Here is a 26277-nt window from a genome sequence, read left to right on the forward strand (position 1 = left end):
ACAAAATAAGTTTTGAAAATCTTTTAGGTTGTGAAATGTGGTTTAATTTACAGAAAAGAAACTGACAGCTTGATGTAATATCAAGTGCTGGCACTACGCCATGTGATAAATCACTTGCACTCAACAAGACCACTTCACCTCCATGTCATTTCTCAACCAACAGGAACCTGACAGTAGGCCAGCACAACCCAGGAGGGCAGGCACAAATGTACTGTACCTGCTCTTTTAATGCCACCCTCTTATATTACACAACAGATTTTATGGACCTCGTGTTGACATCCAGAAAACAAAAGCAAATAAAAGGCAAAAAACATCCCACACCAGCACACACACACACGTGTGCGTGAAAGAAAACAAAACACAAAAATCCCACACATACATACAAAAAAACTGCAACAAAAGTCTCACCAATTCAGAGGAGGATTAAGTGAATGCTACTTTCCTCATCATTTGGATAAGATTATAAGCCTTACCCAAACCTTCCCCCACACACTGCATTTAATTAGTTGTTCTTACTGTTATTTATGGTTTGTTGGACCTTTTTTCAGTTCTCAGATTTAAAAATAGCAGGAGTAGGAATGACCATTTTTCCAATCCTATCCCCAAAAGAAAAAAAACTCAAATGCAAACAAACAAAACCCAACATAACAAACACAAACAAACAAAAAAATAACCATAAGGGCACCTTGAGATGAAGAACTGAAGATAGTGAAGAACTGAGATGGTGAGTGAAATCTAAGCAGGTCCAAATAAGTGAAAGGATTCTCTCTTAAGTGATAATTGGTTGGGTATCTTGCAGCTTGGGATGCTCTTTGGAGATCAGGAGGGCTATATTTGTTTCAGGCATAATATGGTTTCCTTTGATGAAGCAAGCAAGTAAAATAAAACAAAGTCTCACACATTTTTCTGTGGGAACATTTACTTCTTCATTTGCTGCCATGCCTTATGTTCCCCTGCCCACCATGAGTTGTCCCCTTCTCTTTTTTTGTTTATTGTCTCCTTTCTCATCTTAATAACAGATTTTTGCTTCCTTTTGTTGCACGATTCCATCTTTCCCTCCCACTTGCTCTATCCCTTTCCCAAACTCCCATCATTTCCTGCCCCCGTAACATCTCTGTCATCATCACAAACTACACCATTTGGAACAAATCCAATGATTTGAAATGAAGCAAGAGTAATACCTACTGAAGGGAGTAAATATTTCAACCAAACATAGTTGCACAGATTATTTGTATTTGTATTTTCAAGGTTTATTCATTCACTCATAAGCAGACTAAACAGTTTTAGATGTGCAGGCCTCTCTAACCCTACTCAGCAAGACAGCTTAAGCACAAGTGCAGATTTCCATGTGAATCAAGCACATGCCTCTTTGCTTTGAACCTTCCTATATAACCTAAGAGTTTCTACAGGATCCAGGTAAGTGGGATGAATTGTGAAAATGGGGTCTTAGACCCAAATCTCTTGGGAGAGAGAGCTTTTATTCTGCTGTAAAGCAGCATGCATATTTAATAGTCTACATGAAGAAAAAAATGTGTTAAAAATAACAGGACAAGAGCTTTTGCTGAAATTCTGGCCACACATAAATCGATACCAAGATTCCTATTGACTTCAGGTGGAGTGAAAGCTACAGACAATGGAAGGAACAAAGCAATCCAAAGATAATGAAGCACAAAGGAAGAAGCTATCTGAAACACTACAGGTTGCAACCACAAAGGCTTATATTGCCAGAAAACGGAGAAGAATTATAAGAATGTGAGACAAAACAGAGTCTTTCATGTCTATTCTCTGTCACAGCAGATGCATCCAGGATAGAAATGCTTTTCAGAACATGTGAATGCTAGACAAGAAATGGGAGGACAAGTAAAGAAGAATAGAGATACCCAGCTGAGATTTACTGGACAAATTATCAGTATAGAAGCAAGCAAACAGCATGCCTACTAAATGAGCTAATCAAAAAGTACAGGATGGGTTGTGGAGGTTATTTTGTATTTAATTTTTTTTTAGAAGTACACCAAAGTAGAATGCAATAGTAGCAACTAATGACAGGAATGATTAATGTTTTTATTTATATTATAGTGGCACTCTATGACACCAACTGAGATCTGGGCTGCACTGTAAAAACACATTATATGACTCAATCTTTTTCACAAAGAGCTTAATGATGACCTAAAAATTGCATATAAAGTAAGCTCCTATTTTTGAATTAGTCACTGGCAAAAGAAAGAAAGACTGTAAGACTGAACAATTAAAGAGCATGAAAATCCATTTAAAAGTTGTTATTAATGCAGAGCAATTGAAAGAATACCCAGAAAACATGAATGCATATAAAAAGTCTGACTGCTAAGCGAATTTTAACTAGCATGCTTACAATGTCTGTAATGAAACCAATTTCATTTATAGTACTAAGGGAATATACTAAAAGGTTGAAAGATTATTGGGAAAAAGGACTGTGATATTGTATTTAAAGCAAATCTGATAAGATGGTAATTTTAGTAATCACCAACGTGTCAGTGAAAATGCTACCTTTTCTAAAGTAAAAGAGGAAGTTCTGAAGTGGAATTATAACAAGAAAAACAAAACTTATTCCAATCTCTTTTTGAGAAAAGCTCAAAAAGATTTTTAATATTTTTATTCCTTTTTTAATATTAAAATTCAGATTATATCTGTGACAGCACTGATAATGTTAAAGCAGATTAAATCATATCCAGAGAGATCAGAGAATGAAAATGAGCAGTCCTGAAGTAAGGATAATTTTATTCAGTGTGTTCAGAATACATCCGCCCTCCATCATATTTGAAAAGTTGTGGCTGTCAGGCAAAGTCCCCAGTGACTGGAAAAAGGGAAATATCACTCCCGTTTTTAAGAACTGGGGAAAGAAAGACCCAGGGAACTACAGGCCAGTGGGCCTCATGTCTGCACCTGGGAAGACCATGGAGCTGATCCTCCTGGAAGATATATCAAGGCAAATGTGAGATGAGGAGGTGATCCGAGACAGCCAACATGGCTTCACCAAGGGCAGATCATGCCTGACCAATCTGGTGGTCTTCTATGATGGAGTGGCAACATCGGTGGAAAAGGAAGGGCAACTGATATCATCTACCTGGACTTGTACAAGGCTTTTCGTACGGTCCCACACCATATCCTTATCTCTAATTTGCAGAAATACGGATTTGAAGGGTGGACTATTCAGTGGATAAATATTTGGTTGGATAGTCACAGACAGAGGGTGGTTGGCAATGGCTCTATGTCCAAGTGGAGGCCGGTCACGAGTGGTGTCCCCTAGGGCTCTGTCTTGGGACTGGTGCTTTTCATCTATATCAACAGCCTAGATATTGGGCTGAGTGTACCCTCACCAAGTTTGCTGATGACACCAAGCTGTGGTACAGCTGATACAACAGAAGGAAGAGATGCCATCCAGAAGGATGTGGACAGGCTTGAAAAGTGGGCCAACGTGAATCTAATGAAGTTCAACAAGGCCAAAGTGCAAGATGCACTTGGGCTGGGGCAATCATAGACATGTATACAGACTGGGAGAACCTGAGAGCAGCCAAGCTGTAAAGGACTTTGGAGTTCTGGCAGATGAAAAACTGGACATGAGTCAGTGCGGTGCACTTGCAGCCTGGAAGGCCAGCAGTATTTTGGGATGCATCAAAAGAGGGGTGGCCAGCAGGGAGAGGGAAGGGATTGACCCCTCTATTCTGCCTTTGTGAGGCCTCATCTGGAGTACTGCGTGCAGGCCTGGGGCCCCCAGCACAAGAAGGACGTGGAGCTGTTGGAGTGGATCCAGAGATGGACCACAAAGATGGTCAGAGAGCTGGAGCACTTCTCCTATGAAGAAAGGTTGAGGGAGTTGGGCCTGTTCATCTTGGAGAAGAGAAGGGTTCGGGGTGACCTCATTGTGGCTTTCCGGTAACAGAGGGGACCTTACAAAGCAGGAGGGAGATTAACTTTTTACACGGTCTGATAGTGGTAAGACAAGGAGGAACAGTTTTGAACTAAAAGAGGGAAGATTTTGGTTAGCTGTTAGGGAGAAATTTTTTACTCAGAATGGTGAGGCACTGGCACAGGCTGCCCAAAGAAGCTGTGGGTGACCCATTCCTGGAGGTGCTCCAGGCCAGGTTGGATGGGGCCCTGGGCAGCCTGAGCTGGTGGGTGGCAGCCCTGCCCATGACAAAGGATTGGAACTAGATGATCTTTAACGTCTTCTCTGACTTTAGCCATTCTATGATTCTGTGATTCCATGATTTCCCTTCAGAGTTATTTCTCTTCAACTGTTTTGTTAGTTTATCAACAAGGAAAAAGACACTGAATCATATTGGGTAACTCTCAATAACTTGATAAAATGTCAGAATACTGTAATATACTGCTAAGGTCCTTAAGCAGGGAGGGTGGGAAAACCTGAGATGCCAATCCTGATCTTTTCAAGGAGGGAGAAAATGAGTTTTTCTCCTTGATTCTTCATGAATAGCCCTACTGAGTCAACACAAAGGTGTATTTAGCCTCACAGTCCTGCCATGAATAAAAGCAACAAGTTAAGTAGATAAACTGCATAATTTCCCAATTTGAGGTTTCTTTGGTTTCAGAAACCAAAAGCTGTGTATCTCTTTGCTGTTACCTCCATGTACATTTTACATAAAATGCATCAGCATAAGAAAGCAAACAAGATTACTGGCAGCAGAAAGAGGTGGTAGGCACTCTACGTATTGAATTGTGGAGTGAAAATTAGTTTCTCTCTGTCAACGGTTTACGGGCGTTAGGCCTGATTCCGTGACGAAGGGGACGGGGGACCCACGGGCCCACGTCCTGGGAAAAGGGGAAAGGGGAAAAGGGTAGGGAGATGGCCCTGAGAGCAAAGAACAGCGGCAACAATCTGAGGAGAAACAAACTAATTTACTAAATAAAATATCGGAATGCAAAACAACACACTATAATACAATATAATTACAATTTAAGCTGATAAATCCAATACAGAGAGAGAGAATGTCCCAGAATCAAGGTAGGCCTTACTCTACTACCGATGATAAGACGGCTAGAGAGCGAGGTGCTGCCAAGACGAGAGACGGCGGAAAAAGGGACGAGGTCTCGTGATCTGCAAGTTTTTATACTGTGAGCTTTTATCTTTTCCCTCCGGCTGGAAAATGGTAACAAAGCAGCAAAGTGCCGTGGGGACTGTAGTAGTCCTTCTCTTCTGAGAACCAGGTATATCCACTACATGATGTTATGATGTGGAATACCAATAACCGAAAATCATAAAACCATGACACTCTCAATAGCAAGATGGACAGAATATCTACAAGATGAGTGGATATGGACTACACCATTTACACCTTGGGATCATTTTAAAAAAAAAAAAGCAGTCAACAGCACATAGAATTGTCATGAAATTCTGGCTGATGATGCTATGTACTTGCTTTAGATGGTTCTTTTTATTTGCCCTGGATGCCTCCTCGCATCCTTCCTCATCCCTATCAGGAAAGTGCAGGAGTGCACCTACGTGGGAGCTGTTAGATTCAGAGAACCACAGCACGTCATTCTGATCACAGCTCCTCGCATAACTGGGATACCACTCACATACACATGGACTTTTCCTCTGCTGCCACCATGGCTTGCGTGACAAAGGTGCACCACTGGTATAATGAAAATTGCAGTGCTTTTTCTGACCCTCTCAGAAGTCAGCCTGTTGTCCAGGCAAAAGTAGTGACTCACTCAGGTGCTGTCTCTTTCCTTCTCTTAAAAAGAATTAATAATGACACTTTTATCTACAGATATGAATCCTCCTATTCTAAGATTATGTAAGATGCTCCAAACTACATGGCATTAATCCTTGATCACAGTTAGAGCTGTACCAAGAAAAATATTTCAGTTTGGTTTCAGTTAGTGGCAAAATCTATTTTCAGTACAAATACTCCTGCAGTTCTAGTGAGAACTGAATTTTTTCACTTACAAAATGTACTAAACTTTGTAACAGTTTTGCCTTTTTTATTATGATGACATAATATTTAGTAGCTGAAATGGAAAAAAAAGTGCCATGTAGCTTGCCTATGAGGTCTGCTGCAAATATTGGGATGGCATACTGGGGCACTGGGGATTGCTACACTGAATTGCCATTGGCTTTCCTAATGCCACCACTAGGGTTGTTATTTAGCCATTGTGACTAAAAGTTGAGATGACAACCTTTAGATATGTCTAAGTGATTTAGAAGTCTACATCCTGTTTTCAAAAATTGCTTATTGAGAGCCAGTGAACTAACTAATGCTTGCCAAGGTAGGGTGAGAACCCACAGCATGCTTCCTTGATGCCAACTAATGCACAGAGGGATCCCAAGGTTGCTGGAAAGTGGCTTCCCTTTCGAGCAGTCTCACATCCATCAAGAGGTAAGGACACATCTGTCATTAGTTACAGTGGAATAAATGACTGCAATTGAAAGTCTGACACATGCCCTCTGGTATGTCAACAATCCCTTTCAGAGCACCCAACCCTCACCACTTGGCGTACTCTTGGAAGGAAGGAGGCTTAGGTTCGGTTCCTTCACTAGCATTCAAGTTGCTTAAACATCATAACTCCATAAAGATTGTTCTGACCATTAGGCACCAAAATTTGCTGAAAGCCAAGGACAGTGAAATCCACCACATAACAAAGATGTAATCTGACCAGGAAGCTCTTGAGGAGAAACTACCTTCTCACTCTTACTCCACAGTACACAAAAGACTATTTCATAGGCTCTGAAAGGGACTTGGTGTCTAAGAACTCGGCAGATTCATCTATTAGACTGACAAAAATTAGCAAATAAGAAGGCATCACTAGCTGCTCAGTTCTCAGCCATGGAGCACTTCTGTTAATTACACACTCTGTCTATCTGTCTGCATTTGGGGACACCACCATCCCCTCATTTAATCCTTGGGATACCAAATTTATGTTTGAACATGGGATTTCAGCTCTTATTCACCAATAGGTACTTTTAAAACTGTTGTCTAGGGACACTGTGCAAAGGAGTTTGAAACCTCGGTAAGAAGCAGATGAAATTTACAATAAAAGATGAGAAACTCAGAGAAAAGAACTGCAGCTTTGGTGTAGTCTGAAAAACAGCCCCATGCAGATGTCTCTAGGGCTTCCATTTCTCTTTAAACATGAGGATCAACATGTAGCCTTAGGCTAAAAAGGTGGTTTGGGAGGAAATGAAAAGGACATACATGGAAAGTCAGGGAGCAGTGTCACATGCAGGAGTGCTATGGAAGTGAAGTGGAAGAATTTAGAAATCAGACCATGAAGACAGAATGATCCACATTTCAAGCACAGATTCAAATCTAGAAAAACTAAGTAACTTAATAAAAAGAAGGTAATGGGCATCTTTCTGTCTTGATCCTTTAAATAACTGAAGATGCACCATATGAAGGCCAAAACCTCCTGTCGAACCTAAATCAGAGGCTGTAAGTTGGTGGTATGACAAAGGCAATACACTTTATTTTGCTGATTATCTATTGGGTAATTAATTCATGTCCTTAACACTTGACCCAAACTTTTAGGGGTAATCTGCTTGGTAATCTTCTAAATACCTACAGTAAGAAAACGTTAGCAGGAATTTCAGTACCTGTACTTCTTTAGTGTCTGGGCTAATAAACTGAAATGTTCTGGACACACTAAACCTCATTAATAAGAAAGTATTTTACACTGAGACCCACACAGAGAGTGCATGCGTTCCAGGTGAGTGTACTTCAAGTCCATTTTGTTAATGTATTTCTTCTTCATTCCCCATAATACACATTGCTTCAATTCTGACATTTATAACTAACACCAAGCTCTACCCTTATGCTATGCTCTTCTGTATTAAGACTGCCTACTCCAAATTAAACATGTAGAAGTTGGACATCTGGTGCTGGTTCCCTCAGAGTCTTCTTTGGGGAGCAGAGAATAGATGGCACTGCCAAGGGATGATTCATCTCACTGGAAGAGTACTGCCAGGTGGGTCTGATGACTCATCAACTGGAAGTGCATACTTTTCTCTGCTGGATGCACAGAAGGCCCAGAATGGTCAGCTCAGAGTTGGACATCTGACTTAGATCATGACACACTATTTTAAAAGTACTGTAATATCTATGTCTAATAGCCAAAAAGCTGAAGCATTACACTGGACTTTTGGATCCTACTACAGAACAGCAGAGCTGATTTTAGTCACTCTGTAGAATTTAATAGACCAGGCATCTATTTTGGACAATCAGTATTTTCAGATTCTTATTAAGTGATATATTGTAGCTCATTATACAGGGCTGTGGGAAAACAATGGAAAAGGAGGCATAAAAACATTCCTCAGATATTCAAATACAAGAAAATTCTTGAAAAAAGGAAGCTCATTTCACAGTCTCCATGTTTAGCAATCTTAGGCATATACATGCGTAAAGCAAAACATCATCCATCTGTTCATAACAAGTTTGCAGAGAATTTTAATAAGACATTAATGCTAATAATGGCCAATGTTTATGATGCTTATAAAATAACCAATATGAAGCATCTGGAAAGCTCATAAAATTTGTTCTTATAAAATCCATGGCATGTAACGCCTTTCTCTGAGCCTGTATTTTTGCTGACCTTGTCCTCACAGGCCAGATCTGCCAGAAATTCTTCTTCCAGGCCATTGCTGTGACTGCGTCACTCTGAGACTCATGTTTTGAAGCCAGACCTATTTCTGTTTCTGTACGTTGAACATTCAGCACATTACAGGAACAAACCAGATAGCCAAACTGCAAGTTTCCACCTGAAACTACAGGGATCTCTATTTCCAAGTGACAGATGTTCCACAACAGTTGGTGACAAACGGGCTAATTTAGACAGATTTAACTAACGTTCAGCCTGCTGACAATGGGGGATTATTCTGAATGCAGCTAAAGAAGGTATTTCTGAATACTAGGGCTGGCTGTTGCACACAAAAACACAGAGGCCCTGGTGTGAAATGAACAGCATGGCCATGCGTGGTGCCTGTGTCTTTCCTCCTCACACTGCCTTTCAGTAGTTGAGACGGAGGACATTGACTAGCAAATTACCAAACAAATTAGCTGCTTTAAAAAATTTACTCACTGAGCATATGTCCGCAGAAATCAAGTGCCTTTGTCCCAGATTCTTCCTCCCTATGTTCAGGAGTCTAAACTCTTAATTTATAAGGAGAGTTTTCCTAGAGCTGGGGGACTGAGCTCTCCATCACCTATGCAGGAAAATGTTTTCCTAATCCAGGAAGCTTGGGCAAGTCCATCTAAGCTTCTGCCTTTGGCCATCACTTCTAGGGTAATGAAGGGACCAGAAAAATAGTGCAGAAAAGCCTTTAGGGTTTATGTATTTATAGAAAGATGAAGGGTGTAATTCGGAAATTGCAATACAACAATTGCATTGTTCTCCATCTGGTAAATTGTCTCAGTTTTTGTTTTTAACTTGCATACTAGAGCTAGTTCCAGTCTCCATTTCAGTATCTTTAAGCTTCTTGCTTGAGCAGCGTCATATAATTTCACAGTGTGGCAGTTAGATGAAGGAGATGGACCCAAAGATATTGTAGACACATGTTAAAAACAGCAACAGTGAAATTTCTTATTCTCTCCTCTCTTTTCTTTTTTTTCTTTTTAATTTCTTTTTTCTTCTCTTTTTTCTCTTTCTTCTTTCTCTTCTCTTTATTCTCTCCCTTTGAAGAACACTTTTAGGCAAGTATCCTGATTGCTTTTTTATGAAGGAATCCCATTAAGGCAACTTCATTGATTATATTTCTGTTCTAAGGAAATAGCTGCCAGCACTAAATATTTAAGGCCGTTTATCTGCCAAATTAATACTGGCATTGTATCAGCTGAGTAGTCCTGATGCCAGAAGCAGTACAGCAAATTCTTCTACTGAGGAGGTGGCCTGGTACGCTGTGAATATATTCCTAAAAGTTGCTGAATCCTATTGCCTTTTCCCTAAACCCACGCTAAAAATATAACCTAATTGTCCTCTATTCTGTAATTGGCCTAGTTAACTAGCTGCATCTCACAGGTTATAAATCACTTCTCTCCACAAAGGCACAATCTTTTTCAGAGCAGCAAGGCTTCTGTCTGGTTCGTTCCTGAAGTGTTACGTCTACGTAACGGTAGACATTATGCATAGAGCACATTTTTGTCTGTTAATAAAAGAACTACTGAAACTTTGCTCACCTTGAGAAATAAGCTCTTAGGAATGGTCCTTGTTCCTCCAAATTGCCATAGAGTATGAAATAGGATATGAAGTAGAATATGACTGCATTGCAACTACTTACCCCCAAACAAACAAAAAAAACCACTACCACCACCACCACCATCACTACAACACCACTGCACAAAAAGAGGTTACTTACATTGAGTCAGGATCCCTGTTAAGGCATTTTTAAAACTCTCCTTGGCTTGTTCCATCTCTTGCTCATGAGCGGCCTTTTCATTCATGAGACGGCGAACATGGCTGTTTGCAGACTGCACCATTGAATAGAACTGGTTTGCAGAGCGACGATTCACCTCGCCTCGCTCAATCCAGGTAAGCAGCACTGTGATGGCCTCCGAAAACTTGCTATCATCTAGAACAATCAAAGCACTGGTTTTAAATTGCAGGTATAAGTACCCTGCTGAGAGCACATTTTCTGTTCTGTGTTGCATTAAAATCACTATAAATCATGCTCGTGGTATACCGTTTGGGGCAACTTTTGGGTCCCTTGTTCTATCAGATGAAGGAAGCACGTTCTACCATATGAAGTTCCAGAAATCTCCCTTCAAGACCTGCCTTCTGTTCATTTTAATAGCTTTCTCACAGTAAAAAGCAGCCTCCACCCTCCATGGCTTGACTCCTCTCTTTTCCAACAGCTCCCTTAAGCTGTTCAGCAATTTGAAATCACCTTAGAATAGAGTGAGGAGACATTTATGTTACCAGATCCACTGAAAAAATGAAATTTGAAATTTGTCCTCATTAATCAGCTTGGCCAAAAGCTCAGTCTTGGAGCATGGGCTCAGCCCTACTTTTGTCAACAGATTTCACTAACATCACATCCTTAATTAATGAACAATGACTAATCTGAACAATTCCTGCTTGAAGCACTGATTAATTACAAGGAACTGCTCTGAACAGATGATGTGTCTGTATTTGTTTTGTATTTTGTGTTTGTCTGTGTTTTGTTTCAAACATTTCTCTTAAAAGAGTACAAATGAATCCAGACAAATACATGGAGTACTGCTTTTTGATTACCATTCAGGTAAATGAAGTTATATTTCTCTGCAGGAAGATCAGGAAAATCTAGTAGCTAGATTTCATGCACTCCTCCCCAAGTAATCTTATTTCCTCTGACAGTGCTCTCAGCTTTGTCAGAAGACCCTTAACACAGCATCCATTACACTTCCGGCTTTGTCGGGGTTAAGAAGACACATTGCTTTTTAAGTTCCATTTAGGCTGAACTGCAAGTAAATGTTATTACAACAAAGTGTCTTCCTGTGGAAGCATTTTTGTGCAATTTGATCTTGCTTTTTCCACAGATTTTTATTCTATAAAACTTCAATTTCCCAACAAATCATTTTAAACGGCTCATCTGGTCCTCTCTGTTTAGATTTCTTCATGCATTTTACATGGTAGGTATACTTTTCTGTAAGAGAAAGCACGCTGTTATGGTATAGAAAGGTAGTGTAATTATAACCAAAAGACATATAAAAAGAAAACTGGAAAATATTAAAACCAACCAAAAGACATTTAACATGAAAATTGGAAAATATTAAAACCTACCAAAAGACATTTAAAATGAAAATTGGAAGATATTAAAACCAACCAGCTGTGTTGGAGGATACAGAAATGTGGAACACGGTTTGTAGGACTCTGCATTCCACATGCAAATAATGAAATCCTAATACTCAGTGATGATTTGGGCTTTTATTCTCAGTCAGTAATCACTACCCTAAGAGGCAAGGAGCCTGAAGTGCAGAGAGGACAAGTGACACGCTCTGCGCCCACAGCTTGCAAAGAATAGATTTTACATTGCCTGATCTTTAGCATCTTATTAACTGAAACATGCTTTCAGCTACAGCAATGGGATTTGCTTGCCACAGCTGGATAGGCATGTTCACTCAAGATGCCTGAAAAAAACTGCAAAATAAGAGCATCATAACATCCTATCTCTGTATGATGTCTGTTTACACGAACATGTGATTAATCGTCATCATCATTCATTAAATAATTGTCTGTGGGAAGGAAGAGGCAGTCAGCTATCTTTAATTTTCCATACTGTTCCCTTGCATTAGTCTCCACTTTCTAGCTTTTCTGGCTGCAAACAAGGCAGGTATGTATGAAGAGTCCCTGATGAGTGAATTAGCTGAATACGGGTCTCAGAAAAAAAAAAAAATGTAAATGAAACTTGTGCAAAGCCTCCTCGCACTGCAAGAAAACACACTCTAAGCTTGGATAAAATCTTGAGCCTGCTGAAATGCATGGGAATTGGATGTCACAGATCCAGTACAGCCAAGAAGTCACTCCTAGAACAGAATGTTTATTATAATTACAGTAGTCAATAAGAATAACCTGTAAGGGCTTTTGGGAATGTTAGCATGCAATTTCCAACAATCTGTGGAGTCAGGTCACTCTGTGGATGGCACCAGCCTGTTAACACTGGGGATGTGGCTGACTGTGAGTAGAGAGTAACTACACAAATATTCTTCTTCTTCCTTGTAGACATCATTATCTGTATCATCCCACATTACTTATCACTCAACACCGAAGTACCATTAAGAGTAAATTATCCTGTTCTATCTAGGTTGAGACATGAACGTCAAAGTTGAGAATACCTCTGAAGAGGTACACCATGACCTGTGATGAAACTGTGTGCATAACTGGGCAAAAATGCTTCATGGAGATGCATCAGGAAAATTAGATGCACAAAGCCATTCTCCCTTTTTCTTACTTTAATCTCTCCACAATACATGGCCCCATGTTGCTTTGCTTTAGAATCTACATGAAATGAAAACACTCCTCCTTTTGTTTCATTTTCATCAGGCACAGTTGGTGTGTACAAGAGATGTTCATAAACATGCCATCCGTCTGCTAGATAGATTCAACCCATTTAAAAGGACATGATGAAAACCTTTTTTTAACTTACTATACTGCCAGAGAGCTGCAGAGGTCTGTGGGGCTGTTATAGTTAATTCATGGCTCTGTACTAGCAGGAAAAAAAAGTTTCAATGGTAAACATCAGAATCTTCACTGATTACATAATTAGAAGATACATTAACAAATGCCAGAGGGTAATATATTCACAATAGGAGCACATTAGTTAGTAAAGTCTTTTCTCTACTGATTCAAAATTTCCTTATTTCACCTTCTAGAAATAGAAAAGTTAGAAATATTTTTCTATTCCAAAACCAAATGCTGAGTGGCTGGCACAAGGTAACTCACCGTGAATTAATTTTCTTCATCCAGAATGCGGTGACTCTTTCTGAGCAATCAGAGATTCACTTGGAAAATCAGATTTTTATACCAGATTGTTCATTTATATTTTATTTAGTAGATAAATAGCAGAAGAAATGCAGCAATGGAATCTAATTTAAGCAGAGCATGAACTGTCATGATTGCAGCCATTCATTAAAAAAATAAAACAAACCTCCTAATTCTTTTCAAAATTATTCCCTTGAGGTAAGATGCACATAAATATACACTGTTTAAAAACATACTCTTAAAATAAATTCCTTTATATAAGACATGCTTTCATATGTAATTGTTCCTTAAAAATGAGCACACAGTGGATTATTTCTTGCACATAAATCCTTTCTCCTCCAAATTAGAGCATATTTTAAGAAAATAAGATAGAATCCATCTCCTTCATGTCAGGTTCTGAGTTTGTAGCCCAAGGCTGCTTGTACAGTCAATGGAAAGAAATGGGCCTTTCTTGGGCATGTTTTGCCAGTTTTCCTCTAGCTCTCTATGTGAAGGTGGGGTGAACTGCGCCCCATAAGCATGTGCTTTCCTCAGTCGGCTGCAAAAGGAGCCTGGGGTGACCTGCTCAAATATAGCCATTTCTGCAAGAGTCGTTGACATTTGGTCCAAGGAATTCCAACTACTATACAAGTACAGCAGTTGCAGAACACCTACACAGCATTTGTGTACGTGTGTTGGGTTTTCAAGTTGTGCTGTAAGCTGTGATGCATGCTGTTTCTTTTTCATATACCCATCTATTGAGGACGGCTTGCTGGGTGTCTGTCACTAGCGACTTCCAGGTGCTGCTAGAATCCATCACATGCCTCTAGAGATAAGATATTTCAAATTCCTCTTATGTCAACTGAAGATATTTGGCACTTAAATCCTAGCTCACAACTTAGATGCAATGCAATATAAAAAAAAGAAAATGCATCCCTAGAGCTGTCTGGGAAATTGTCATAAGGGATATTTCTATGTAAAAAGGAACAATTTTTGACAAATGTTTTGCATTTTTTCTGCCCACAGTTTGACCATCTGAAAGCAACCCCAACTGACATCATATTCCTTGTAGAAAAAAGCTATGAGATGAATTGCTAACAAATAGCAAACTGGGTAAAAGCATTGGAAACAATGACTTTGCTCTCAGTTTATGGAGCTTCCCTGGTGTAAGGGCAGAATTAAGCTCAGAGCAATCAGAAACTTTCCGAGTATTTGTTTCTCAATGTTAAGCACATCCATAACGCGCTTTCACAACAGAGGTGATGGTTTCTAAGGCCTTAGCCATTAGAAAGGAGATAGGTTAATCCATCACTCTGAAACCATTCAACCACTCCTTAATATTTTTACATGGATATATATGTATATCAAATATAGCCAACTTTATACTTTTGTACTTTGAGAGTGACATTGTACGCTGGACTTCCAGCCAGGGTAAGGCCAAATGCTGGGGCTACAATTGCTTTTAGCTTTGTTAGTACCATAGAATCTTTTGAGTTGGAAGGGACTTTTAAAAGTCATCTAGTCCAACTTCCCTGCAATGAACAGGGACACCCACAGCTCGCTCAGGTTGCTCAGAGCCCTGTCCCGCCTGACATTGGATGTTTCCAGAGATAGGGCATCTACCACCTCTCTGGGAAACCTGTTCCAGTGCCTCACCACCCTTACTATAAAAAACTTTTTCCTTATACTCAATCTAAATCTCCCCTCTTTTAGTTTGAAACAATTTTGCCCTGTCCTATTACAATAGCCCCTGCTAAAGTCTGTCCCCTTCTTTCTTACAGCCCTCCTTTAGATACTGAAAGGCTGCTCTCGGGTCTCACCAGAGGCTTCTCTTCTCCAGGCTGAACAGCCCCAGCTCTCTCAGCCTGTTCTCACAGAAGAACACCTGTTCCATCCCTTGGATCGTTTTGGTGACCCTCCTCTGAATGCAATTCAACAGCTCCATGTCTCTCCTGTACTGAGGACTCCACATCTGGATGCAGTACTCCAGGTGAGGCCTCACCAGTGCAGAGCAGAGGGGCAGGATCACATCCCTTGCCCTACTGACCATGCTGCTTTTAATGCAGCCCAGGATATGCTTGGCTTTCTGGGCTGCAAGGTCACATTGCTGGCTCATGTTCAGCTTCCATCACCACCAGTGCCTTCAAGTGCTTTTCAGCAGGGCTGTGCTCTAGTCTTACAGCCCCTAGCTTGTGTTGATAATGAAGACTGCCACAACCCCCGATGCAACATCTTGCACTTAAATTTGTTGAATCTCATGAGGTTCCTGTGGGTCCACTGCTCAAGCCTGTCTAAGTCTTTCTCCCCCACGTCCCTCAGGCGTGTCGACTGCACCACACAACTTGGTGTCATCTACGGACCTGCTGAGGGTGCACTCCATCCCACTGTTGATGTCATTGACGAAGGTGTTAAAGAGTGCTGGTCCCAGTACTGACCCCTGAAGAACACCACTCATCACTGATCTCCATCCAGAACATTGAGCTGTTGATCACCACTTCCCAGTGCTGGGCATTCTCAAAAGTTTGAAAGGTACCTGAGATAATTCACAGTGCTGGAAGCCTGTCCAAATTTTAGCAATCCTTCTGTGTTGTTCTGTGGGATATGCTATTGTCTAAAGTCAGCACATGCTACCTATTGATCCTAACCTTGTTCCACTAGAACAGTCTAATAGGAGATGCTGAAAAGACAGAACTGTTGTTCTTTATCTTAATGGCTACATGTGGAAAGCATAGCCTGTGCTTTAGGTTGCCTTAATGATTGTATTTTTCTGCAGGAGATGGAAAGGGGTAGGTGTGCCATTATCCTAAGCACTTCCTGGCCCTGCAGAAATGCAGTTAACAGCTTTTGAAGCTTTTCCTGCATCTGAGAATGTCTGTGCTATAGGGTATGTAGAGGGGGAACAAATGTCCTGGGGTGTGTCCCATCTACCTGCCTTGGAATGACAGCCTGTCCTCTGCCAGGTGTAGCTGTGCCAGAGGAAGATGTGTTCCCAGCCTGGAGCTGCCCATCTGATCGCAGCCCACCGCTAGAATTTCAAACTGGGCCCAGTCCCACTATCACAGAAAGGGGCAGAGGTCAGCCAGTAGACTTCTTCACTCCATATAACTGCAGCATGAGAAGATGTCTGACCAAGGCTAATCTGACTTTTGGTTTGATCGTTTATTGGCCTATAACTAAGACTTCTAAACGGCAAGCACCGAATTCAAAATAAAAAATGAAAAACCCCAGTGGTGACTAAAGTGGGTGGATCAGGTCAGAGAAAAAGTGCAGTAACATCACTCATCGGCAAGTCCAACCAGCTCCCCTGTGCACCAGGAACAACCTGCTTCCCAGCACATGCCACTCTTGATGCCACAATGCCGACCTATTTTTCCCTTGACTTAAGAGCTTCTCCTGCACTGACCTAGAAATGCAACTCTCCAGTCTGCTACCCTCACTTTCTTTTTTTTTTCCCCTGCTCAAATACTTTATATAACTGTGTCATGCACCACACATATCAGTCTGGTACTTTTGGGATTAATAACGTTTTTAACCCAATGGCACTGTATAATAAGTGAGAATCTGAGAATACGAATTCTTACTGCCAAAGGGCTATTTTAAAGAAAGATTAATCATCCACCTTACTATTTCTTAAATAGCCTTAACTGTATGCTATCCCTGAGAAACTTGTGCTGTTATATAATAAATGACTAGCTAAAACCAGATTTGATAAAAATATACATATACATTTACTAAAAGATATCTTTTAAAAAAAAAAATCACTCCCCCCTGCATCATCAAACTCCTTCATCCAAATTCAATCACAGAAGATTCTTCCAGAGGTGGGTGTTTTGTGTGAGACACGGTGATCCATTATCTTATCCTGCTGACGCTGTTATTGCCAATAAGAAGTAATTATGAAGGTACTGAGTTTCCTCCCTATTTCTGAAAAATCACACCGCAAACTTTCAGATCAGTGAGCTGCAATTTGCCAGTTCATAGTAATTAACTCAAGTCATTTTGCAGTGCTGCGCATTTAATCAAGTGGGCTTGTACAAAAACCTTAACATTTGCATTGATACAATACACATTAGGCGACGGAGGGCGATTTTGGTAATATACTTAATAGTGAACATATTTCTTGTGGGCTGATGGAGTGAGGTGCCCAGGGAACTGGGTTATCAGGGCAATGACAGCTGAACACACCTTTCGCTCTTTTGCCAGGAGAGAGAACCAGCCTTGCAACGTGCCTGCTCACAGCCCCTGCGTGAGGCACTTGGAGCCAGATGTATAGTGCCACAGCAGATGTCAGTAGCATATGGAAGAAGGAAGGAGAAGATGATGATCTAAAAAACTAGGAGGCTACGCAAACAGATTTGACGCTAAAGCCTTGAAGCATGTCTATTGTAGGTCTCTGCCTTGATATACCACTAATAAAAAAAGATAGTGCTAAAAAAAGGCCCAGAGCCTTTCAGCAGCAATTAAACCTGGCACACGCTGGATTTGTTAGGAGTATCTCAGCTTTGCCTCCCTCCGCCGTCGCCTGGCACTGAGCTGCACCCCATGGTGTGAGAGCTGCCCTTGTGGATAAGCCACCACGTCTGTAGCGCTGCCCAAATCTGGCTCTCAAGTGCAGCCCAAGAACGACAGCAGCACAGTTCTCCTCTCAGTGAAACCTCCCATTTCCCAAGCAATTAAATGTTGTTTATATTTCAAACGATGTGCACGGGCTGAGATTGTCAGGCTTGATGTTACCTGAATCTTGCACAAGATGCATCCCCAGTTAGTTCACTCTACTGTAACTGCCATCTATTTATTTAAATTTCCAATCTGTTCTCTCTTCAGGGGATAATACAGTGCCTGGCAAAACAGCAGCTTCTCAATTTTTCAAATTATATATTTTTTTAATGGAAAACCACATGAATAACTTTCCCATGCTCATGAAGAGATGCTGTATTTAAAAAGGAGGCAAATACCAGGGTTTTGTATATGACTTGCAGGTGTTTATTTCTCTTTTTCTCAAAATATTAAAAAAAATATATATTCAGATATGAAGAGATGTCTTTGTTAGACGGTGAAACTATTTAACTACCTGCAGCAAATAAGACAGATGTAGTATTTTGAAGAAGTTTATATCCTATATAGCCTACTATATCCTGGGCTGCATTAAAAGAGGAGTGGCCAGCAGGGAGAGGGAGGTGATTGTCCCCCTCTACTCAGCTCTTGTGAGGCCCCGTCTGGAGTACTGCATCCAGGCCTGGGGCCTCCAGCACAAGAAAGACGCGGAGCTCTTGGAACGGATCCAGAGGAGGGCCACTAACATGATCAGAGGGCTGGAGCACCTCTCCTGTGAAGAAAGGTTGAGGGAACTGGACTTGTTTAGCTTGGAGAAGAGAAGGCTCCGGGAAGACCTCATTGTGGCCTTCCAGTACTTGAAGGGAGCATATAAACAGGAGGAGGTACAACTGTTTACATGGGTGGATAGTGATAGGACAAGGGGGGATGGTTTTAAACTAAGACGGGAGGTTTAGGTTAGATATTAGGAGGAAGTTTTTCACACGGAGGGTAGTGTCGTGCTGGAACAGGTTGCCCAAGGAGGTTGTGGATGCCTCATCCCTGGAGGCATTCAAGGCTGGATGTGGTTCGGGGCAGCCTGGTCTAGTGGTTGGCAACCCTGCACACAGCAAGGGAGTTGAAACTAGATGATCTTTGATGTCCTTTTTAACCCAGGTCATTCTATGACTCTATGATTATTTGCAAGAAGTGATTTCTGAAGATGATTCAAATATGCTCAGATTAAGAATACCATAATGTTTGAAGGTCTGCTTGGAAACACAAATGTCATAAGCATACAGATGAAATGATTTGTTCCAATCCACGTAAACAGCAGCATTCCATTTAAAGACAAAAGATTTCACCCATCTCTGGTTGTGTGATTCTCTGGCATCACATTCCTTGGCCATTTATAAAGCATCCAGGAAAACAGATGTGAAAGTATGCAAATTTGATCCCAAATATCTACTGACACATCTCGCTGTGTAGTGATAACACAACTGACTTAATACCGAAGACTCAAAATCTGAAACATGCACAAAACAAAAAAGTTGCAACAAATCAGATGAAAAGAAGGTTGCATTTTTATAATGTAATCATAGAAGACGTAATATTTTGCTGGTTTTGTTGGCTTGGGAAAGGACTGTTCACAAAGGCCTTTAAAGGTAGACAGTTCACATTTCCAGTCACATTTCACAGTTAAATACTTCAGTTTACCAGACTTCACATCTGTGAAATTCTTGAGATAATTCATCAAAGAAACACATACTTTTATCCAAGCCTGGAGGATCTCAGAAAGCGAGGTAGAACTTTCATTAATCTGAGTTATGCTTACTTTTAACTTATTCCTTGGCAATCAGATGATAGTCTGTTGAAATTATTTGCACTCCCATGTCCAATTTTGGAATATTTAACTCAAAAGGCAGAGTTGAAAAGCGCTTTTTGAAAAAGTGAAAATTTCCTTTGCATTTTAAACAATTAGAATTATTTTATTTTATTTTTTATTTAATTTTTTTTCTCCTTTGAGTCCTAGTTTAAAAGTTCAAAAAAAAAAAAACAACACCCAAAACATCCCACAAAACCAAGCAAAAATAATTTATCCTGCAAAATAAATTAAGTAGCGGTTTTATCTTCCCAATTAGCTTGCAAATGTGAAATAAATGGTACAAACCTAGAACTGATAAGCATAGTCCCGGTATGAACAGGAGCTTCCTCATGTTACCTATCTACTCTGACTGCAGGAGCTCATTTCATTCCGATAATACAGGCTCAGTTTTCTTTTGCCTTCTTGTGCTAAATCTGCTGTGACCAATGAAGAAGGCTTGCAAACATTGTATGGGAATGCATTAAACACATTTAAATCAAGTATTTTGTGACAAGTCATCTTCCCAATGCAGTAAATGTCCCCTTTCTATGAACTATCATCTCCTTGGCTTCTCCCTCTTTCGGCTCTGGCTGTGACCAACAGAAAACATCACTCACAAATTATCAATGCAGAGCAGCTCAAAAAGCATTTAATCAACAAGAGTTAGTATTGCGGGCCTAAATTTTTAGAGCTACTGGCTCAGATTCATGAGACCTATCCCCAAAATGCTGGCAATATGTCACTGCCACATAGTGAAAAGTGGCAATGGCAAAATGTAATAGGTGGATAGGGAAATAAACAACACTGTATACATTTAGAGAGAAGAAAAGTGAATATACTCTTGGCTATAAGCTACAGAAAAAATGTTCACACTGTCATCAAGGAAATAGTTATGAAGGATTGCATTTGCAGGACCCTGAAGACCTTAGTGCAGGAAAAAAAAAAAAGAAGAAAGACAAAAAAAAAGAAACAGAAAAGTAAAAAGATTGCCATTAAACATCACTGTCCAACACAGTTTAAAATGGGAAGTGGTGATAAATTGTATTGGCCCACAGTTCCCCTTATTAGTTCCAACAATTTCTGCATAAAGCAAGTGTTCAAACCAAGTTCTTTACAGAAACAGAGGGATATGGGATAGGCTGCAGGCAGCGGGGAATGGAGAGTAAGTCATAACCCCTCAAGCTTTTGCAGGTATGCATGGCCTCACACACAATGGAGGTATCCCAGCTCCCAGCTCCAGCCACCAGGCATTGTATTTTGAGAATCCAGTTGTTACTTCACTGAAGCTTCATACTAGCAGAGATTACCCAGGACAAATTTTATAATGAACTTCTGTTTCCAACAAGCATAAAAGAGCCCTCTCCAGCCTATCACCCACTCTTCTCCACAGCAATCACTGCCATACCAGGTGGCTTTAGCACATGAGACACAGAGGAATACACTGGCAATACTAAGGTGAGAACTTCCAGCCAAGTCTGGTGTACAAAAACGACGACTTCTTTAAGTCTTGTACTGCAGTTTGTGGAAGGTGAAAAAAGATACTGTCACCTCTGTTATAGACCCAATAAATATCTAAAGACTATAACAGGAGACTGTCTGATGAGGCTAGTTCATCTCAGCTCACTGTTACATTTCTTTGCCATCAAGAATTTCCAAGGTTATTTTGACAACAAAAGTTCCTTGGACTCAGACCAAGTTGTCTACATCTGTGATTGCAGAGCAGTGTCTTGGGATGACAGATGTTTAGCTATTTGGCGTGCTTTTCAGCTAGTGTTGCTCAGTGAGGTTCTGAAGGCACTGCAGGAGCTGAAAACGGCATGCTGGGGACCTGCAGCTCTACCTCATGAGTTAGCAGCAGAGCTCAGGACTCTTTTGAAGCCGGTATCATGGGGAGGTCATGACTTAAGAAAACAACTGCAGGGCATCTGCTCAGCAACCACACTTTCAAGGCAAATCCTGTCAAGAGCAGTTATATTTGGATCCTCTTCTTTAGGATGAATTGTTCAGGCTTTGCAGCAACGCAAATCTGGTGTCACCCAGAGAATAGATATACTGACACCACGTTTTATAAATATGTGCATATACAAATGTCTGTATGTATACATACATATATCTTCTGTTTCACTGAAGCTCACATTTAAATTCTAAACATGTGATGACATGAACTGCCCCTTCTCACAATGAAAAATGTATCTTTGGTGTAGTTTTACCTTTGTTTTTAGGATGTCACACAGGACCCACGGTTCTTAAAACTGCAATATGTTATTTGACTGGATTTTTATGATTTTTAACCCATAAAAAATAAACTTACCATTTTGAATTCTCGATTTCCTGTATTTATTTGCTCTGGTCAAACATCCTTCAAGAGAACCAAAGCTCTAAAAACTTGAAATAACTTTTAATTAAGCATGGAAGCTTCCCAGACTGAAAAGAAAACCCTTTCTAAATATAGACATCTCAAACATCTTGCGGAAACCTACATTCCCTTACCCCAAGCAATGACGAGCCATACGGAAGAAATTGCCCAGACTTCTTGTATTTTCTGGCTTAGCTCAGGAAACCTCTAGGCCTTACTACATTAAGAAAAACTTCCCTATAAAAGATTAACTCCTAAAATATTCAATTGAAAACAGACTCTGGGAACAGATGGATCTAAAACTACTGTATTGTATAACCTTTAGAGGAGCTGGACTGGAAGCTGGTAAGAAATAAAAAAATCTTATACTTGGGCTTCATTCTTCTTTTCCTCTCGGCCTATCAATCCATTTGCATTATTTTAACCATTTTCCAGTTATTTCAAGAGTTAGTTAATAGAGGAGTGTATGCAGACAGAATATTAGTTAGCCAAACTAGCAACCAACTGATGTAACAGTGACAAATGCAGTACTCAAAGAGACAGTAGGGTGCATCTCTGCTCCATGCTCCAAGGATGCAAAACTTTGCACTATTCTCCAGCAGCTTCCCAAACACGTTTCAGAGTTAGAACACAGGCCAGTACGTTGACAGCTAGATAGCTTACGTTTAATCTGGGTAATTCCAAAACAGTGGCAAGAATCACAGTTTCTTGTGACCTGGCTGGCACACAGCAAAGTAACGTGCTTGGCCACCACGTGGGAAAAGAATGCCAAGCACAGCTGCTAAACATTGAATGAAAACCAACACAACTCTAAGAGGTATGAGGAGTTGTTTACTTGACTTTTAAAATTATTTCTTTACTATGAATATTTTTATTTCTTTGCTTCTTCATTTGCATGTTAACTTTTAAAGACAGAAATCTTCACTTTTGTGAAATACTAAGTCATTGAGTGTACACAGAAGAAGCAAACAAGCAAGCAAACACATAACAAAACAATACATTATCTTGCACATGTAATTCCCTAAAGAGAGAATGAAAGAATGGATGGTGTGTGTCAGAGATAAGTTGTGCCACTGCATCTGAAGAGTGTGTTAAAATTCAGCTCACGAGAGCAATTGAAAAACCAGGAATTTGGACAGTCACATGCATGTAATATAACAAAATATCACTCAATGAAATAAAAGCATTTTAAAAAACAGGCCCTTAATATGAAAGATGTGTGTAACAGGTTGGCTTATTACGAGAACCTTTCCAGAGCAGGCAGTGACATCAACAGAGAAGAAGAAAGAATACCATCTAGTTTTCTATAAGTTGTGTTCCAGCTGCTAAAGCACAGCCGGATGGACATGTGTTATACATTTCAAGCAGGTGGGTGAGTATCATTATGACTGGCATAAAAATGGCAGAGGAATTAGAGGAAGGTTAACAGGGCAAGTAATGAAATACGTCAGAGAGAAATCACCTCCCATGTTCTGACTTCTGGATGGCTCCTGCTCCTAAGGAATAATGCACTGCAAAGTATCAAATGCTGCTTACCTTTCAATTTTTCAGCCAGCAAAGCAGCTTCGTGTTCGGAATAATGCATTATTGCTGGAGGAGAAGGAGGGCGCAGTCTGTCTTCTTCCATTTTACGTCTGTGGCGTTCTTCTCGGGCCAGCATTCTTTGTTTGCATTCCCATTCATAAAAGTCATCTCTTGCCTGAGCAAAATCAACATGAAGGCGGCCTGAATCCTTTTTGTCTGTGCTAGATCCTAATCTCATGCGGTAACCTGAAATCAACAAGCAGAACTAACTGTTGCAGGACTTCTTTGCTCATTTTTTTTCTTTTTTTCCTCCTCAAGTGCAACTGATATATACAATCACATGCTCCCCTTTATCTACACAGTATCTATCGATCATTGTGCTTTCACAGGAAGATAAACACTCATCCACTTTTTTTCCTTGCAATTTTCTGCATCACCTATCAACATAATAGATGAGCTGAAAAAGTAGCCCCAAAGGTACAGAAGCTACATTCCTGCTCATGAGCCTTTCCAAATATGTCATTTTTCCAACTACTAATCCTAACATTTATTAAAGGAAAAGGCAGCTAAACAAAAGCCACCACTAAAAAAGGATCTACTTTGGTTTGAATGCAAAGTCCTTCTTCCCTTCTCCTGTTCAGATCATGTATGGTTTAGTGCTGCTGTCCAGACCACTAGTGGAATAGGAAGTGTGGGAAAAGGCTGACATTAATAACATCATGACCATAGCTGAATGAGAAAATTGTATTACATACACTTCTGAGCCACAAAGAAGGTGATGTCATACCTGTGTGGATGCTAGATCTCAAATTTTGAAGCTTCCTAATTGCAAATACCACATAATCTGGCAGCAAACATAAACCACATACAAATTAATCTGATATAAAGTCAATAATAATATAAAAACATTAAGCTAAGCATTCTTCAAACCAGTTTTAAGACCATGGAAAGATTTATCAGACATTTGCAAGACCTCTTTCAGAACAAATAACCTATCACATCTAATCTTTAGAGATCTACATATTCATAATTTGATCAATGCATCATATGCTAAAGCTAGCAGGCTGTAATGGCTTTGTTTAAGTCAGGGGCTGTAAAACAGCACAACACGGCTCTGCTCTGAACTGAAATCCGTGGCTGCATTCAAAAGATGAACAAATCACACCAAAGCTATAAAAGGAGCCTTTCATGGCCATCCTGTGAAGAACATATGCTAGGCACCAATCTTTTCTCAAGTTTTATTTCCAAGGCTGAAAGATACTCACAGAGCAGTTACTCTGACTTTTAAAATGCTGATTCAGGGAAGATGTGAGAGAGCACCAAGCAGAAAGCTGTAAACAGGCCTTCAGCTGCAGGTAAAATTAATCAGTCTGCACAGGGCTAGCTCAGATTTCTCCATGTCAACATGCTGCCATAGCTGCAGAAGCAGAACAGCCCAGTAGTGACTTCTCAAATCATGTGGGTGATGCTGTGGGTATGAACTCTGGGCAGAACTGGTACATAACGAGGCTCTTCAGAAATACTCAGTACTACAACTATCATGAAATAGCCCCAGGGACAGGAAGCTCCTGTTCAAAATGGCAGGAAAAAAGAAGTTTGCTGTTTTTGAACAGCAATCCAAAAGAACCTACCTTTCAGTCATGCGGTTTGTGTGTGGTTTGAAGAGCTTCAGCACCTCATCACTAAAGTTAAAACTCAGCTTTGAATTCTCTCCAGGGACAGCAAAGTTAAGGTTTGTATAGTAGATGAGGAGCATCTTTGCAAAAAAGCGTATTTAGGCATACTCTGTTTTACTGCTGTAAAAACATCTTGCTGTATGAATAGAAAGGATTGGCTATGCTACAGTATACATGAGATGATGTGAAAGACATTAGATAACCTCATATATAGTGATCATAGAATCATAGAATCATTAAGGTTGGAAAAGACCACTAAGATCATCTAGTCCAACCATCACCTCATCATCACCATGCCCACAAAACCATGTCCTTCAGTGCTACATCTACATGTTTCATGGACACCTCCAGGGATGGTGACTCTACCACTTCCCTGGACAGTCTGTTCCAATACCTCACCACTCTTTCCGAGAAGAAATTTTTCCTAATATCCAACTTGAACCTCCTCTGTCACAACTTGAGGCCATTACCTCTAGTTCTATCACCGTTACACAGGAGAAGAGACTGACCCCAACCTCACCACAGCCTCCCTTCAGGTAGTTGTAGAGAGCAACACGATCTCCCTTGAGCTTCCTCTTCTCCATACTGAACACTCCCAGTTCCGTCAGCCACTCCCCGTAAGAGTTGTACTCCAGACCCTTCAGCTTCACTGCCCTTCTCTGGACATGCTCCAGGGCCTCGATGTCTTTCTTGTAGTGAGGGGCCCAAAACTGAACACAGTATTTGAGGTGTGGCCTCGCCAGTGCTGAGTACAGAGGGATGATCACCTCCCTGCTCCTGCTGGCTGCACTCTCCCTGATACAAACCAGGACACCATTGTCCTTCTTGACCATCTGAGCACACTGCTGGCTCATGTTCAGCTGGCTGTCAGCTAACACCCCCAGGCCCCTTTCCTCCATGCA

General features: G+C 40.6%; 1 protein-coding gene across 3 annotated transcripts in view; it reads right to left on the reverse strand.

Annotated features, from left to right (window-relative positions):
* ENOX1 (ecto-NOX disulfide-thiol exchanger 1) overlaps positions 1-26277 on the reverse strand; it is a 370285-nt gene that overhangs the window by 75939 nt on the left and 268069 nt on the right. For all 3 annotated transcript variants that reach the window (XM_021375265.1, XM_021375256.1, XM_021375246.1), the window contains 2 exons: positions 23712-23945; positions 10343-10555 (listed from right to left, as the gene is read on the reverse strand). In XM_021375265.1, the coding sequence (XP_021230940.1) occupies positions 10343-10555; positions 23712-23945 (447 nt within the window). The remainder of the gene's footprint in view (positions 1-10342; positions 10556-23711; positions 23946-26277) is intronic.

The sequence above is a fragment of the Numida meleagris genome, chromosome 1 (genome assembly GCF_002078875.1).
Source record: "Numida meleagris isolate 19003 breed g44 Domestic line chromosome 1, NumMel1.0, whole genome shotgun sequence".
Taxonomy (NCBI): domain Eukaryota; kingdom Metazoa; phylum Chordata; class Aves; order Galliformes; family Numididae; genus Numida; species Numida meleagris.